General features: G+C 38.3%; 1 protein-coding gene across 3 annotated transcripts in view; it reads left to right on the top strand.

Moving 5' to 3' along the window:
- Positions 1 to 16,453, top strand: part of GNPTAB (N-acetylglucosamine-1-phosphate transferase subunits alpha and beta) — a 74,356-nt gene extending 57,903 nt beyond the window's left edge. For all 3 annotated transcript variants that reach the window (XM_047865977.1, XM_047865976.1, XM_047865978.1), the window contains 8 exons: positions 1,789 to 1,988; positions 2,238 to 2,457; positions 3,589 to 3,702; positions 4,835 to 4,920; positions 5,167 to 5,265; positions 9,537 to 9,704; positions 12,706 to 12,796; positions 15,000 to 16,453. In XM_047865977.1, the coding sequence (XP_047721933.1) occupies positions 1,789 to 1,988; positions 2,238 to 2,457; positions 3,589 to 3,702; positions 4,835 to 4,920; positions 5,167 to 5,265; positions 9,537 to 9,704; positions 12,706 to 12,796; positions 15,000 to 15,077 (1,056 nt within the window). In that variant the 3' untranslated portion in view covers positions 15,078 to 16,453. The remainder of the gene's footprint in view (positions 1 to 1,788; positions 1,989 to 2,237; positions 2,458 to 3,588; positions 3,703 to 4,834; positions 4,921 to 5,166; positions 5,266 to 9,536; positions 9,705 to 12,705; positions 12,797 to 14,999) is intronic.
- Positions 16,454 to 17,173: the final 720 nt, after the last annotated feature.

Below are 17,173 nucleotides of genomic sequence, written 5' to 3'. Positions count from 1 at the left end.
GTGAGGCAGTGCCCCATAAGCCGACCTTTTAAAGGTGTGTAGGAGTTGACCAAGAAAAACACTGTGGTCTAAGCTGGATCGTGAGCAGAGCACAGTCATGAGTAGATGTCCAGCTGGGAGAAAAAGAGGATGAAGAAGGGAATTTATTAATCTCATTGTCTTTGGAAAGTATTTGTTCCTGACACAGTAGTCATTTACTAATTGTTGAGTGAGGGACTGCGGAGTTCTTGCTTATGATGATTTCCTCACTTTTCCAAGCCCTTTTCTTTATTTTATGTTTTAAATGTTTATTTATTTTGAGAGACTGAGCAAGTGGAGGAGGTGCAGAGAGCGGGAGAGAGAGCATCCCAAGCAGGCTCCACACCATCAGCACAGAGCCCAATGTGGGGGCTTGAAAACATGAACCGTGAGATCATGACCTGAGCCGAAACCAAATCGGATGCTTAACTGACTGAGCCACCAGGCAACCCCTTTATTTTAAATTACAAAGGTGTTGCAGGCTAGTGGTAAAAATTGCAAGCAATCCAAAAAATACACAATGAAAAAGGGAAAGATCTGCATCTTTCCTTCCTTAACCTCCCTACTTGAAATAATCACTATGAAAAGTTTCGTGGATACTTTTCCGGTATTTTTATATAGATATGCAAACATACAAACTATATAATACCTGTTTTGCAATGGTGAAGTGACACAATTTATATCGCTCTGCCATTGCCTGTTGATTTAGTGGTGAGCAAACCCATGCCAATGTCATTGTTTTTTAATAGCTCTGTTTGTTTTGCAATTAACAAATAGTGTTGCAATAAATATTCTTGTACATATATCTTACTCTGGAGGAGGTTTTTACTTCTGTGGGTAGAATTGCTGTGTTACAGTTAAATTTGACTGTGTCCCTCTGAAACCCTGTACTGCTTCATACTTCCACAGTGTATAGTACAAGAGTGCTTGTTTCTCCACAGGCTAGCCAAACAGCAGTGAATGTCAGTCTATGGTGTTTTGTTTTGTTTTACCAGTTTGAGAAGCAAAAATATTTCATCTTCATAAAGTGTATTCATATATTTTGCAAACATTCTTTACCCATTCACTTAGTTCTGCCTCTTACTGGTTTTGACAGGGCTCTTTATGATTTATAATATTAACACTATTAAGATGGCAAAACAGTTTTTTAGTCCTTGTGTTCAGAACTCAAGTGCTGACTGCTTTGGTGTCATCAGTAGAAATAACTTGATATTGATCAAGTTATCAGGGGCACCTGGGTGGCTCACTTGGTTAAGCAGCATCCAGCTCTTGACTTCAGCTTAGGTCATGATCTCATAGTTTGCGAGTTTGTGCCCCACACTGGACTCCATGCTGACAGTGTGGAGCCTGCTTGGGATTTTTTCTCTCTCTCTCCCTCTCTGTCTTCCCCTCCCCTGCTCGTGCTCTCTTTCTCTCCAAAATAAATAATAAATCTTTTTTTTTTTTTTAAACAAAGTGCTATCAAAATTTTTTTTAAATACATTTTCTAAATATTGCATTGAATTGGCTATAAAATTTCATGCTTATCCTTGAAGAATACCCTATAAATAGAACTGTATCATACAACAGTTGTTCACAAGCCAATAGTGGTGTTACTTTCACTGAAATCTAGTTTAGTTCTGCACTTAGGATCCTTAAAGTGACCTGTTAGGGCTCATTTCATTTGCCATTGTTAGTGGCTAGTTATATAACATAGTACCTTTATCTGTTAACAGAGTATACACTTGTGCACTAAACACAGCGCTGTGTTACATGGAATTCTCTTTTCAGGAAGAAGAGTCATTGAAGACACAGTTAGCATACTACACTGATAGCAGACACACTGGGAGGCAACTAAAAGATACATTTGCAGATTCCCTCCGTTATGTAAATAAAATTCTTAACAGCAAGTTTGGATTCACATCTCGGAAAGTCCCTGCTCACATGCCTCACATGATTGACCGAATCGTTATGCAAGAGCTTCAGGATATGTAAGTATTGATTGTTTGAGCTGCTTGCACATGCTCAGAGCTGCTTTAAGTCTGCTTAAAATTGACACTTCGCTGTGCTACATGTATGGCTCTAATACTTGGTGACTGATGTGTTGAAGGTTTACCTAAATAAGCAGGAAAGAAAAAGATTCTAACTCCACAAATGTTAGAATATATTTTAATGTAGATGAATGTCTCTATATATTTTTTAAATGCCCAGAGCTCACTATATATGTTATGTTTGGGCAGGTTTCCTGAGGAATTTGACAAGACGTCATTTCACAAAGTGCGCCATTCTGAGGATATGCAGTTTGCCTTTTCGTATTTTTATTATCTCATGAGTGCAGTTCAGCCACTGAATATATCTCAAGTTTTTGATGAAGTTGATACAGACCAATCTGGTGTATTATCTGACAGAGAAATCCGAACACTGGCTACCAGAATTCATGACCTGCCTTTAAGTTTACAGGTGTTGTATTTTTTTCCCTAAACTTTCCCCTTTTCTCTTACATATTTCAGTACAATGCAGGTAAAAGTAATTCTCTTATGTAATGAAGCTGTTCACAACTAGTCCATTTTTGGTACCAGAATTAAACCAAATTTGAGGTTCATATTTTATGAGATTACGTTTTTAGGCTTTATGCATTGCTATTGTATTATCTGGAGAAGAGCCAGACTGTCCCTGCATATAAGATTGTTGTGACAATGGGGCGCCTGGGTGGCGCAGTCGGTTAAGCGTCCGACTTCAGCCAGGTCACGATCTCGCGTTCTGTGAGTTCGAGCCCCGTGTCGGGCTCTGGGCTGATGGCTCAGAGCCTGGAGCCTGTTTCCGAATCTGTGTCTCCTTCTCTCTCTGCCCCTCCCCCATTCATGCTCTGTCTCTCTCTGTCCCAAAAATAAATAAAAAACGTTGAAAAAAAATTAAAAAAAAAAAAAAAAGATTGTTGTGACAAGTTCATTCAGGAGTTTCAGGTGTGGCCAACTGGAGTTATGTCTCAGCCAGGCCTAGGCTGTTGCACAATCCCCAGTGTCACGGCATCCTCTAGTCCCAGGAGTGAGAGAGTCGCTAATGGAGAGTGCCAAAATGAATCTAATCACAGGACATCCCATCTGGGCACTCCACTGACCATCCTGTGTAAAATAGAGCCTCACAGTCCAAGATGTATTACTTCTAGATGAAGATGAAATATTTGTGTTTGTATTATCTCATTCTGTTTTTTCTAGGGTGTTTTTATTTCAAGAATCATCTAGTCAGACTCTCTTTGAAGATACCAGTTAAAAAAATTTTAAGTTTATTTTTGAGAGAGAGAGAGAGAGAGAGAGGGAGGGAGGCAGGCAGGCGTGAATGGGGAAGGAACACAGAGAGAGAGGGAGACACAGAATCCAAAGCAGGTTCCAGGCTCCAAGCTATCAGCCCAGAGCCCATGAACTGCGAGATCATGACTTGAGCCGAAGTCAGCCACTTAACCAACTGAGCCACCCAGGTGCCCAGAAGATAGCATTTAAAGAAGTTTTGGAGACATTTACATAATTTTTATTTTTAAATCATAGTTATTACTTGTATTATACATAGGTTTATCCTTTTATTTTGCTTTGTTAGGATTTAACAGGTCTGGAACACATGCTAATAAATTGCTCAAAAATGCTTCCTGCTAATATCACTCAGCTAAGCAGTATTCCACCAACTCAGGAAGCCTACTATGATCCCAATCTGGTAAGTGGGATGAGTTCCTTTATGTAAAACAGAAAATATACTTTAAACAGTAGAAGCAGGCTCTGTATTTATCTTTGGTAGAAAACAGTAGTCCAGATAATCCAGAATCGTTTATATCTTGCTTTTCTCCTGCCTAGTGGATGATAAACTAACGTTGAGATTGGTTGCTAATATTCTGTAACCAGGCATCTGTTCACTAAGTATAGCAGCAGATAGCCAGTGAAAATACTTGAGTTTTGCTGGTGGCACATCCGGTGTTCACACTCATTCAGGACTTCCCCCCACCTGTACTTCTGTATCTGTCCTCCACTGTCTGTCTTTCCTCCTCTAGTTTTCTTTCTAAAGCTTATAAACTTTGGGTTCTTAGTAAGACTTTACAGTTACCAAACCCCTGCACTTACACAGAATTTGTACGTTTCTCAGGAATATGATTTACAGATAGAAAGCAGTTATTCTTGTGTTGTTACAGGCACAATTAAAGATTGAGAGATTTTAGTTCCCTTTTGAAATGCATACATTTTCCTTTATTAGCAAAGCATTTCAGTATTTGCCAGCTTTCTGGCATGAGATTTAGAATAAACAAATAAATATCCTTTGTATGTTAAGAATTAAGTAAAGTCTGCTAACGATTATAAGTTAGTCTTGAGGCTTATGCAAATAAACTGCTTGGAGCATGAGTACCAGTTATACTGGCAATATAAGTTAACATTACTCAAGTGAACTCTTAGCAAGATGTTGGCTTCATTACTGTAAGTAACTGATTACATGTAGGTTATTTTCTAATTAGACTTTAAGAATGACAGGTTAGCTTATGAGTATCATGTAGGCCAGTTCATAACAGTTTGTTAAAAATTTTTCTTTCTGAAAAAAAATTGTAACAATAACTTATGAGACTATTTTAACAGATAGTATATAGTAATGTGTGATTAAAAAAAAATTTACAAAAACAGGCAGTTAGCCTGCAGGCTATATAGCATGCCAATTAGATATTTTTCAAATATTGGATTAAAATATTTGTCTTTATTACTGAGCCTTTGGTTCCCTCCTCCCCCCTTAAATTTTACAATGAGGTTAGTGCTTCACTTGCCTCACCCTGGTCTTGGCCTGATGCAATGTCTGTATTTTCTCATAGCCACCAGTCACTAAGAGTCTAGTAACCAACTGTAAACCAGTAACTGATAAAATCCACAAAGCATATAAGGACAAAAACAAATATAGGTAAGTAGTACGTACATTTTCTCTGTTTAAGAATAATTGTATGAGTCTGGTATTTTCATAATTTTACAATAGTTTATCTCTTAAGCCTTTTAAAATTTATGTGAAATTGTTTTCTTTAGTAATACCAAAAGGTTAAGTCATTCTCAGGATGTTGACTATTAAAGTTTTATAAACTACTTTTCTTATTGAAATTTTGTTTTTATTCCCATATAAATATTTAAACTCTTTAAATGTTTTGATAATTAGGTTTGAAATCATGGGAGAAGAAGAAATTGCTTTTAAAATGATTCGTACCAATGTTTCTCATGTGGTTGGCCAGTTGGATGATATAAGGAAAAACCCCAGGTACTTTTTTTTTTTTTTAACCCATAAACTTTTTTGAGTACTTTTTTAAGTTCATAGCAGAGTTGAACAGAAAATAGAGAATTCCTGTAACTTTAAACAATTACCTTTAATTATGCAAACAAACATGAAAAAAAAAGGCAGTAGGACTCGAGAAGGAAGTGGCTTGTTTTGTTTGGAGTAGATGGAAAGGTCTAATGGTGAAGTAGAGTTTGAGCTGGAGAAAGCAGTTTCGAGTTGAGATAGGGTTCCCCCAGGCACAGGGACTAGCATGGACTTCTAAGAGTTTGGTAACATAAGCTATTCAGTGAGGCCAAGCCGTGGGCTCCATTGTGGGGAGTAAGGCCAGACAGCTGGGACTCTTGTAGCCTTTCTAAAAAGGTGCTTCCAGAAAAGTTGTTTTGGCAGTTAGACTTTTTAATTCAAAGTAAAGTTCAGATTAGTTTCTGAGGAAAAAGAAATGTTCTCATAAACGTGAAAATGAATCCAGTAAACTTCAGTCATTCTTTGGGGATGAATAAATGTTCAGGTTTATATTAGCCTTGAAAATTTCCAGCCTGGGCACCCTAACATTTGCCTAAGATAGTTTGAAAAAAATTGGTTAAAACCTGCATTTTTGAGTTTTGAACTTTAGTGGGAAGCATTTCATCAGGAAAAATTTCATCAGGAAAAAAAGGTCTTTTTTTCCAGGAAAATTGAGTATTTCTCACCTGAGTCTTTTAAAATGCTTTTGTAAGTCTTTAGTTTCCTTATATTATGATTTTATTTATAAATGATCAGAAGATATAAAATTTCTAGACATTTTAAAGCCATGGTATTTTTTTCTGAAAATCTCATTCCTGGTTGTGGGTGGGGGCAGAAATGGGAATTTTTTTTTTTTTAATTTTTTTTTTTCAACGTTTTTATTTATTTTTGGGACAGAGAGAGACAGAGCATGAACGGGGGAGGGGCAGAGAGAGAGGGAGACACAGAATCGGAAACAGGCTCCAGGCTCTGAGCCATCAGCCCAGAGCCTGACGCGGGGCTCGAACTCCCGGACCGCGAGATCGTGACCTGGCTGAAGTCGGACGCTTAACCGACTGCGCCACCCAGGCGCCCCAGAAATGGGAATTTTAAGAAAAATGGAAACACCTTTAATGCTTATTTAGTATATTCGGTAATTTGGTACAATACTTCCTGCAGAATAACAAGTATTTCCCAGAAGCCAAGCAAACCGTAAGCCATCATAATAATTACCCGGCTTGCAGCTCTCTGTATTTGCTGTTCCCTCTGACTGGAATGCCCTGCCCTAACTTTTAAAAATAACTTTAAAAACCAATTTCAATACTTGCTTTTTGCTTCTCCCATTTGTTGGTGTCTTTCTCAGTCATTTAGTTATCTATAGCAATACCATGTGAGAATTTGTAGTTTTCAGTTGTACCTTATACTTTTATGTCTTTGTGCCAGTTTGAAAGTTTTTGGATGAGCAGTTCATAGACCTACACGGTACTTAAAGAGACAGGATTTTAACTAGAAAGAAACATGGCAGTCCAGGCTTAGTGTCTCCCCGGCCCAGATTCCTCCTGTGACCTTGAACAGTCTTACCATTTTTAACTCTTGATTTGCTTTGTTTTACTTTTATGGGTGCTCATTTATTTTTCTTTTAATGTTTATTTATATTTGATAGAACACAAGGGGGGAGGAGAAGAGAGAGAAGGAGACACAGACTCTGCAGCAGGCTCTAGGTTCTGAGCTGTCCACACAGAGCCCGATGTGGGGCTCGAACCCATAGACCATGAGATCATGACCTGAGCTGGAGTCCGTTGCCCATCCGACTGAGCCACCCAGGTGCCCCTATGTGTGCTCATTTTTAAGTTAGGAGTGGAAAACCAGTATTCTGACTGAAAGTTTAAGGACACACTTGCACCATTAACAAGGAGTCTGGGCTAGGCTGAATCCAGGCTTTTTCTTCCAGCCTCCTCATCTGTGCTGCACTCCTGCTTGTGTTGGCTTCATCTTCAGGTGGGAGATAGGGCAGCCACAGTAATTCTAGATGGCCCTGCAGATGCAGCCATGCTCTGAGGCAGAAAGGGACTGCCCCTTTTGTGCTGTCCCTCCACTTTTACTCCAGTCACTGACTGTGAAGAGGAGGGATTCATGTAGAGTCAGGAGCTGCCTCGGGGGTGAAGTGGGCTTGCCTCCCTTTGAATCAGCTCATGGGGAGAGAAATACTGAACAAAATGCAAATTCTCTTTGGAAGAAAGGGGGTGGTGTTTGCTGGGCACCCAGCAGGGTCTGCTTTAGCTACTTGTATCCACCCCCACCCTTTGTCTCATGCACATGCCGCCTTCTTTCATTTTTCCCAACTTTCTGAAAAATTTTGAAGATACAGAAAAATTGAAAAAAAAAATAGTACAATAAATCTCATAAATAACCCAGATTTTAAAATTGTCAGCATTCTGTCATATTTGCTTGATCTCTTTTTATCTACACATACACAGACACAGACACACACACAGGTTTTGTTTTTGTTACTGGATGGTTTTTTAACCATCTGAAAATTAGTTTCAGACATCCATATACTTTACTTCTCATTATTCTAGTACATACCTTCTAAAGCCAAACCATTCTCCTTTATTTTTATTTTTTAAACATTTTTGAGAAGGAGCATGTGCGTGCATGGGGTAGGGACAAAGAGGGGTGGGAGAGAGAATCCCAAGCAGGCTCCACACTGTTAGAGCAGTGCCCGACGCAGGGCTCAAACTCACAAACTGAAATCATGACCTGAGTTGAAAACAAGAGTCAGACACTTAACCGATTGAGCCACCAGGAATCCTCAAACCATTCTCCTTTATACCAAAGACCATTAACATGTATCTGAGAACCTTAACAGTGACTAATACCACCTAATAGATCATCTATATTCAAATTTCCCTAGCTGCCTCCAAATGCCCTTTATAGCTATTTTTTTTTTAAATGCAGGATATAATTAAATCAAGGCTCATGCATTATTTTGTTAACCAGCCTTTTTAGTACTCCTTTAGTTTAAAGCAGTCCTCAAGTTTAGAGAGTAGATAGGATAATGAACTTTCACCGATCACTCATCTTCAATAAGAAGTGATTTATGGTTGTTCTTTCATCTAAACACATCATTCCTTTACTACCACTTCCTAATTGTTTTTATGTAAATCTCAGACACTGTATCATTTTATCTCCAGATTTATATATATATATATTTCTCTAAATTATAACAACTCTTTAAAAATAACCAGAATATCATTATTTATTCCTTAATATGATAAACTATCTGGTCAGTGCACACATTTCTCCAGTTGTCTTTTCTAAGCATTTATGTTTTTTAAGTTTATTGATTTGAAGTGGTATCAAGTAAATTCACTGCATTTACATCTACAGGTTTTCCCTCAACCTCTCTTAGCCATATAATTTTTTGTGTGTATACGAAGAAATCCAGTTATATATTCTGTATTTTTCCTTACTTAGGATTTCTCTGATTGTGTCTCAGTTCTTTTTGTGTGTGTGTGTGTGTGTGTGTGTGTGTGTGTGTGTGTGTGTGTGTCTTTCTTTAACATGCTCCTAGGTCTCTGTTTTTCCTATAAATTGGTAGTTGAATCTGAGAGCTTTATTAAAATTTGGTGGGGGTATTTTTGTTGTTACTTCTTTTTTTTATTTTAAAATGCACAAGTACTTCAAAACTGGTGTTATCCCTGACTACTGTTTCAGTGGGTGACTTTGCCTTGAAGGGAACTTGAAACAAGTAGGGAAGCATCTGTCATGTGCTTTTTGCTAGAATAGTAGTATCTTATAGGTTCGTTGGAGATATATTAAGAAGTCATCAAACTCACAGAATCTATAGCTATAAGGTACCATATCTATGTCACTGTTCTTAGTACTATAACTGTGGCAGTTTAGAGAACTTGCTTTTAGGTGCTTAACAGTTTTTCCCCTGGCTGCCAACAAAAATGCTCTAGTCAGTAAACTACATTTATTAAACACTTAACTGGGGACATGCTAAACAGAAATCATTAAATTAATTTACTCCCAACAGCTAGAAGGCACTTTTAAGATTATCTTCCCTAGCTCTTCTTTGTTTTATAGGTGAGGAATATCCAAAGAAAATTTTATAGGATATTACGCTCCCAGAGAATCATATCAGTACATGCAACAGCTTGGGACATGAGTTCATTTAAAATATACTTGGAATCTACATTTCTTGTTTTATTATGTCAAGATCATTCTTACCATAACCAATAACCCCAGATCTCTATTATCTCTAGGAAGTTTGTCTGCCTGAATGACAACATTGACCACAATCATAAAGATGCCCAGACAGTGAAAGCTGTTCTCAGGGACTTCTATGAGTCCATGTTCCCCATACCATCCCAGTTTGAGCTGCCAAGGGAGTATCGAAACCGTTTCCTCCACATGCATGAGCTGCAGGAATGGTAAGGTCTCATGTTCACATATGGGGTGTGTGTGTGTGTGTGTGTGTGTGTGTGTTTTAGATGAAATTTCTTTAATGTATTATTTAATCTATAATTACTTTGGAAAAATACACTTAAAAGTTTTTATTGAGCTTACTGGCCAAGCACATCTGCTGAGCCTCATTCTCTGCCATAAAAATAGCTACCCTATTTCTTGAGTACCTGCTGTATGGGAGGAGAACATAGTAACAGAAGCTGAGTGATTTGCTCAAGGTGAAGTAGCTGAGAAGTGGTAAATCCAGCCTGATTTCCAACCCTCCAGTTCCACTGTAATCCAAAGCTATTTTATAAATGTTTCCTTCATGTCTTATTTTACTACTATTTACCCCATGCAGGGCTAGGAAATACATAGACGAAAGGAGTATGGTACCAGGCTATGAGGCATTCACAGTCCCTTCAGGGAGACAGGCTGCAGGCAAACAGTTGTGATACCAAGTGCTGTGGCATGGTTCAGTGCTACTGGAGTTTGGATGAGGGAGTAGCTAATTCTGTTAGGGGAAGGTGACGTTTGGACCTGGTTTTGAATTATGAAAAGGACATTTCCAGGTAGGAAAGCATGTTCCTGGTAGAAGAAATGGCATGTGCAAGGCACAGAGGTGTAAAATAGAGTGCTTTGGAGAGAAGGGAGAGATTGTGAAGGGCTGTATCTGAATTAGGCTTTTTTTCTTTAGAGAATGGGGCTCCCCAGAGAAATTTTTTTAGATGTTTGTAGTGATCAGACTTCATGATTTGGAAAGATAACTAATAGTATGGGGTTGGACTGGTGAGGAAGTTGTTTGGAGTGAGGCAGTATTGTCTAGAAACTGGAGGCAGGGATACAAGTACTAAGCATTTTAGTAGTTATGAAACAGTCAGTCAAGGTGTGAAGCAAGGACACACAGTTCAGGAAATAAGGAGAAAGCAGTAGACAGAATTGGGACAGATTGTAGAGAGAAAATTAGCAATCTCGGCAACTAGAATGCTTTGGTGTCTTGGAGTTGGGAAAGTGAGACAGCATGTAGATTGCTAATATTTATATATTTTTATTTTTGAAACGAGAAGTTATTACTAAATTGTGGGTCTTGTCTTCTAGGAATGGTTTCTCCTCATTTTATTTTCCTTTAGCTCAAAGAGATTTTTGGATGGTTTCCCCAAATCCAGTTTGTGACTTGATTTATCTTCAAGGGCCTAATTGAGTGAGAAAGGAGTGGGCTTAAGAGTAGTTTGAGAGGACTTTGATTTCTGTGCTATACAAATGAGATAAATCAGGTGTAGGACCTTTTTTCAATTCCCTGATCTGGGGGCTTCATTTTCCTCATCCTGCTCCACTTCTGGATCATCTCTCACTGCTGAGCACCAACACCACCCTACCTTCTAGAAACTTTACTTTTTCTCTTTCCTTTCATGACATCGTGCTCCTGTGTCCCCTATTACCTTTCTCTGGTTTCCTGATAGGCTTTCTTCTTGTTCCTTGGGTACGGCACTTTCTGCACTGTAAAGCAGTCTATAGGGTGCACTTGTCTCTCCTAGTAAACTGTGAGCCCACTTCAGGAGCAGAGATGGTGTCTTACTCTTTTTGAGTCCACAGTGCCTCTCTAGCACATGGTAGGTGCTTGGTGGATGTGAGTGACTGAGGAAACCTCCAGCTCTTTTAAGGTTCTCTGGTTGCTGGGACAATTTTTTAGTTGTGTTACAGTCTGTGGTTTCTTGGCTCTTTAAATTACATATTGATTGTGAATGACACTGTAGACATTAGAACTGACTGCATTGGTTGTGATCCTATTAAGAGACATAGGAAATACAGGAGGAAAAACAGACGTACCATTATCAATACGGGACTTGAAGTAGAGACATCCACTGCCAAACTGTAAATGAGGTTCTGAACTCAGTGCAGAGGCCTAAATTTGGTGGTCATTAATATATCTTACAAGCCTATGTTAAAAGCATATGTTTAATCTTCATAATAAATTATTTCCAAATTACAGATGAGGAAACTGTGCTTTACTGCCTCTAGCCCCAATATCCTATTTCCAAGTCCAGTTGCTTCTACTCTCAGATTGTCTCTTCTGTTGCTTCTTTCATTCTCACTGCCCTTCACTAGGTTTTCATACCCAGACTAATGTGACTGCCTGGCTGGTTACCTCTGGTCACCTGACATGCATCCTTCAGATGGCCACCTTTTTCACCCTGATTGTCTCTCTCTCACACACACAGACACACACCTACCATTTCATATGCTTTCCCACTAGAGTATTATGTCCAAACCCCATTGCATGGTTTTCCAGGACACCTGCAGTTTATGCCCACCTGCCTTGCCGTGGCTTAGCTCTCTCCCTGATGCCCCCTAGGCCTGACTTCCTTCATTCTGCAGGACTCAGCTTGCCAATCTGACTCTGCTGATGCTCACAGCCTTACTCAGCTAAATGCTTTCCCTTTCTGCTTCAAGGCTTGAATGAAATGTCACCATCCCTGAGGTGCTTTCTTCATTATGCTGTTTTCCCCAAGACTTTGCTTTTGATAATACATTTTTGGGTCCATCTTGTGTGATGGCTGTTCATCTGCAGGTCAGTGACTCCCCAGGTCGGTAAACACTTTAGAACATGGACTTCGTCTTGTTCATCCGTCTGTATCCACAGGAAGTATTGACTGAGTGACTATGAAGAAATGGATATGAATGAATAAATAAAAGTAAATGAAAATGTGCTTTTGTTTAAATTCTAAATGCTAGAAGTAATTTTCTTTTGAAGTCCTCTTTTCTGCCTGGATAACTTTTACAATTCAGATATAATGTTTACCTTGACATAATGAAAAATGTGAACTCGTGTTGGAAACATACATTGTATTAACATTTTCAAATTGCCTCCAGTGATTTTGTGTTTCAAGACTTTTTGGTAAACTAGCATATAACTAATACAGTGAAACTATGCACAGAAACCAAAGACTGTAAGACAAACATATTTGTTTTTTCTCTCTCTCTGAATAGGAGAGCATATCGAGACAAATTGAAGTTTTGGACTCATTGTGTACTAGCAACATTGATTATGTTTACTGTATTCTCATTTTTTGCCGAACAGGTAAGTGTTACATATTTTATGTGGGGATCAAACTGTTTTTTAATATGTGAATATTTGATTCTTTTAGTAAGTGACATTAATTTACAACAAGAAAATTTTAATTTCTTTTGGCATATAACTCAGGTGTCGATATGTCAAACATATTTCAAAATATTCAGGCAACAAACATAATAGCTTTTTATTCATTTACCTTCTGGATACACTATGAGTATTCTTTTTTACCTGGAACTCAGTAGATTAACTTGTAGACATCAAGCTAAAACAAAAAATCTCTAAGTATTTCTAACCAAAAAACCACCTAGAATCCTCATCTGATACTGATTTTGTATGGGTTTCCAATTTTTTTTCTTATAACCTTTCTAAAAGGTGACCACCACAGTGTCTTATCTTCAGGTCTCCCAGTGTTCTGTGGACAATGCCCATTGTGCTTGTGTTTCTCTCAATTACATTTCCTTTGAATTGCTGGGAGTTCTCTCCATGCAGGCATGCACACAACTCCTTCAGGAGTATAAGGGAGGTTTGTGAGGTAAAAAGAAAGGGATCAAAGAATCCTTATTTGGTGTAGGCATGCAATGCTCTAAACAGAAAGGGCTAAAGAAGAAAGGGAACAGTGTCTGGGCTGACCTGACTTACTAGGGCATGCAAACCTCACCTCCGCCTTCATTTGAGGTGACTGTTGAGTGGAGATTTTCTAGCTGTCACTTATGGGAAACTTGCACTGAGTTTACATAAACTGAGAAGGAGGAAGAGGCTGAAGTATTGAGAACCTTAGAATAAGCAGCGCATGGGCCTTCTGCTGCAAATGGAAGGAAACGAGGAAATGGAGATTGGGCAGTTGAACAGGATTGCTATTTAATCTTCACCTGCATCCCAGTAAATCTTGTTCTTGATATTTGTTGCCATTATTCCTGGCGAGTAAAAATCTTAGAAAAAAATCTTCAAAAAGAATTGTTCCTGCTTTAGAACAGAGGTCCAATGAGGAACGTAGGAGTCAGCTGTGTGCTGCCTGTGATGGGGAAGGAGAGGCATCTCGGCTCAAAGGAACAGTTCATGGCAGTGGGAAGGAACAAGAGGGCCAGTCTTTCATCTGTGTCATTTATACCAGCAGAGAACAGGGAACTAGAGAGGAAGAGGGAGAAAAGGGAAGAATAAATCCTCTCGTCTCCTTGCTCTTTACCTACTTGAAGCAAATTCCTTAACCTCTACCATGCTCCCCAACAAACCAGCCAGTGCTGCTGCTTCCTCTGCCCCACAGTCCCAGCTCATCACTCAAACCGTGGTGGCCTGTGCTTGGGCAAAGCCCTGCTTCTACCTTGAGATGGAGGGGTAGACAGTATGATCCCAAATTGAAACCATAAAGAACACATTTGTTTTTCTCACTGACACTTTGTTATGATGGGGGTCAGGTTTTTTATTTCAGATGTATCATGGATAAATTCTTTTTTTTTTAATTTTTTTAAATGTTTATTTCTGAGACAGAGGATGAGTGGGGGAGGGGCAGAGAGAGAGGGAGACACAGAATCCGAAGCAGGCTCTAGGCTCTGAGCTGTCAGCACAGAGCCCAACACAGGGCTCGAACTCACAAACCTGATCATGACCTGAGCCGAAGTTGGTCGCTCAACCAACTGAGCCACCCAGGCACCCCAGATAAATGGTTTCTATGAGAAGTATTTATCCAAGTTCTAAGCCAATAATTTACAAAGTAGCGTTTTGTGTTAAAACCCATTTCACAAATTAGGTATTACCTATATTTTCAAATGATATTGCTATGTTTAAGGGGAAAGTGATAGGATTTTAATACAGGGTTTTAAAAAAAATTGACATATTTAGTCATTTTCAGATCAAGAGGCAGTTTTAATAAGCTACACAGGTTTCTAGAAAGACTTGACAAACAGGTATCTTGAAAATAAATATGCTTGGTAATCACTATGTAAAAATGTGTGGTTATACGTCTTTTAAATAGTGGAGCTGGGCCAAAATAATTTTAATCCTTGTGGGTTTAAATATTTTGTGGGCACATATCTAGGCATATTGACTCTATAACAAAAGTAGTAGTTGGTTTTATTTTGGGGAGGAATGATGGAGACTTGTTTGCTTTTTTTTTTTTTTATGTAGAAGACTGGAAATGATTAAGGTCATATGACTATCAGAATTTAACATGTGTCGACATGGAGAAAATTTATTTTCTGTCTTTATTATCTAGTTAATTGCACTAAAGCGGAAGGTATTTCCGAGAAGGAGGATACAGAAAGAAGCTAGTCTCGATCGAATCAGGGTATAGAAGATCTTCATTTGAAAATCATCTACCTCAGCATTCACTGAGCATTTTAAAACTCGGCATCACAGAGATGTCTTTGTGACATCAGCCAGCTTGGCCTGAAGAAGGAAAAGCATCCAGTACAATACTTGTTTTGTGGTGTGAATATAGCCTACTGAGCAGTAATTGTTTAACCAAGACATGGAAAACTTGTGTGCTGAGCAGCTCTGGACTGGTTTTACTTTTAAAGCATTTGCTCCTGGACCCATCATTTTACTGAAAAGGCTCACTGACAAGAGACAGCTGCTAAGTTCCCATAGCAACCATTGCCAATTAACTTTCACATGAGAAGCCTTGGCTAGCTTGGGAGCCATTGCTAAGAGAACCCAGTCTTTGCATTCCAAAGCCTTTTGCTGTGGTTTTACATTTTTGGGTTTGTTTTTGTTTTTCCCATTTCCTATTTTTAAAATAAGTAGCTACTAAGTTAACTAGTTACCCTTGCTTCCGAAAATAATGAATTGGGATATCTAAACACATTTTTATAGATGTTATTTAAATAATGCAACAATACCACCTCCTACTGGAAATACCTAAATTATGGATTTTATTAACATTTAAGACCGTAAGTGGTCAACTACTGAGGAGATCAATGACTGACATCTGAAGTACTTTGTGCTTGTTTACTTCAGCCCCTAAGAATGTGATTTCATGTGGAGGCCTAATTACAAAGGGCTAGAGTTAAGTAGCAGAGCTACCTTTCAGATGTAATTATGTTTTGGAAATGTACATATTCAAACAGAAGTGCCTCATTTTAGAAATGAGTAATGCTGATGGTACTGGCACATTACAGTGGTGTCTTTTTTAATACTCAGTATAATTCTAGTAGCTATCTCTTTCAGCTGGTTTCATATAATGCAGGGGTCAGCAAACTTTCTGTAACAAGCCACATAGTAAATATTTGCAGGCCATATGTATCTCTGTTGCATATTCTTCTTTATTGTTTAGGTGTTTTATTTTTTTTTAACCTTTAAAAATGTCAAAACCGTGTTTAGCTTGCAGCTGTACAAAAACAGGCCACCAGCTGAATTTGGCCCACAGGCCATTGTTTGCTGACCACTGGGATAGAGAACTAGTATTTTTATGTATGAGTAAGCCCTGATGTTCAGCTCTATTTTATTTATATCATTATATGGTGGATTTCTGGAGACCAGATTCTGTAAGTCCTTTTTGAACTCTAACAGGTATTTTAGATCATGATCTCAACAGTATTCTTTCAAAATGGCACACATATTTTGTAAAAAAAAACTTGTAAATACAGTGTTTGTGCTACAAGAGTTATGTATTTCAAAATGTGAAATCTCATAAAAACTTACATTTTGTCTGATGCTTTGATTTTTAAATCTTTGAGGAATGAGTTTATTGTTATCCAGAGTCCATAATCACTTGAGTGCTTGTACAGTGTATCAGTGTCTACTGAACACTACTGATAATAAATGGAAAGTAGGGTAGGAAGGTAGTACTAGAACATACTGGAGAATGTCCTTTTATAGGGGGGAAAATAAGTTCTAAATGGGATTTATTATACAGTAAAAATTTAGGATGTATCTGGGTATTCTAAACATGAATTTATTATAGAAAAATTATAGAGAAATGAATGGGTGTACTGGAGATTCTGTAGTTAGATGAATAGTCCATATCTAATTAAGAACATAACAGATAATGTGATAGAAAACAGAATCCTAGAATATTCATAGAACCATTCATCTAAATGGTTCTGTAGAATTATTAGAGTGGAAGAACCTCAGAAGCTGATGAGTTTCAAAAATTTTAAAGCCCCAGAACCATTAATTCAAATGAAATCCTACCGAAGACTAGTGTATAATATAGAAGGAAAGCTCCTCATCCTGCTTGACCCCAAGCTGATGCCTCCAAACTCTCAGCCTTGATTGGAAAAATTTTCAAAATGACTCCCTGGACTACCCGTTGCATTTTATCATCGAGGACACCAGAGTTAGGAAGATTATGTGATCTAAGATCTCACAGTCAGAAGTATATGTAGTCAGACTTCTGGGATTTGATGGACATTGTTTGCTACAATTCAGCTTTCTCCTAAAATGTGG

Source organism: Prionailurus viverrinus, chromosome B4 (genome assembly GCF_022837055.1).
Source record: "Prionailurus viverrinus isolate Anna chromosome B4, UM_Priviv_1.0, whole genome shotgun sequence".
NCBI lineage: Eukaryota > Metazoa > Chordata > Mammalia > Carnivora > Felidae > Prionailurus > Prionailurus viverrinus.
The sequence above is the reverse complement of the archived record's forward strand: the minus strand, read 5'-3'. Positions and strand labels throughout refer to the sequence as shown.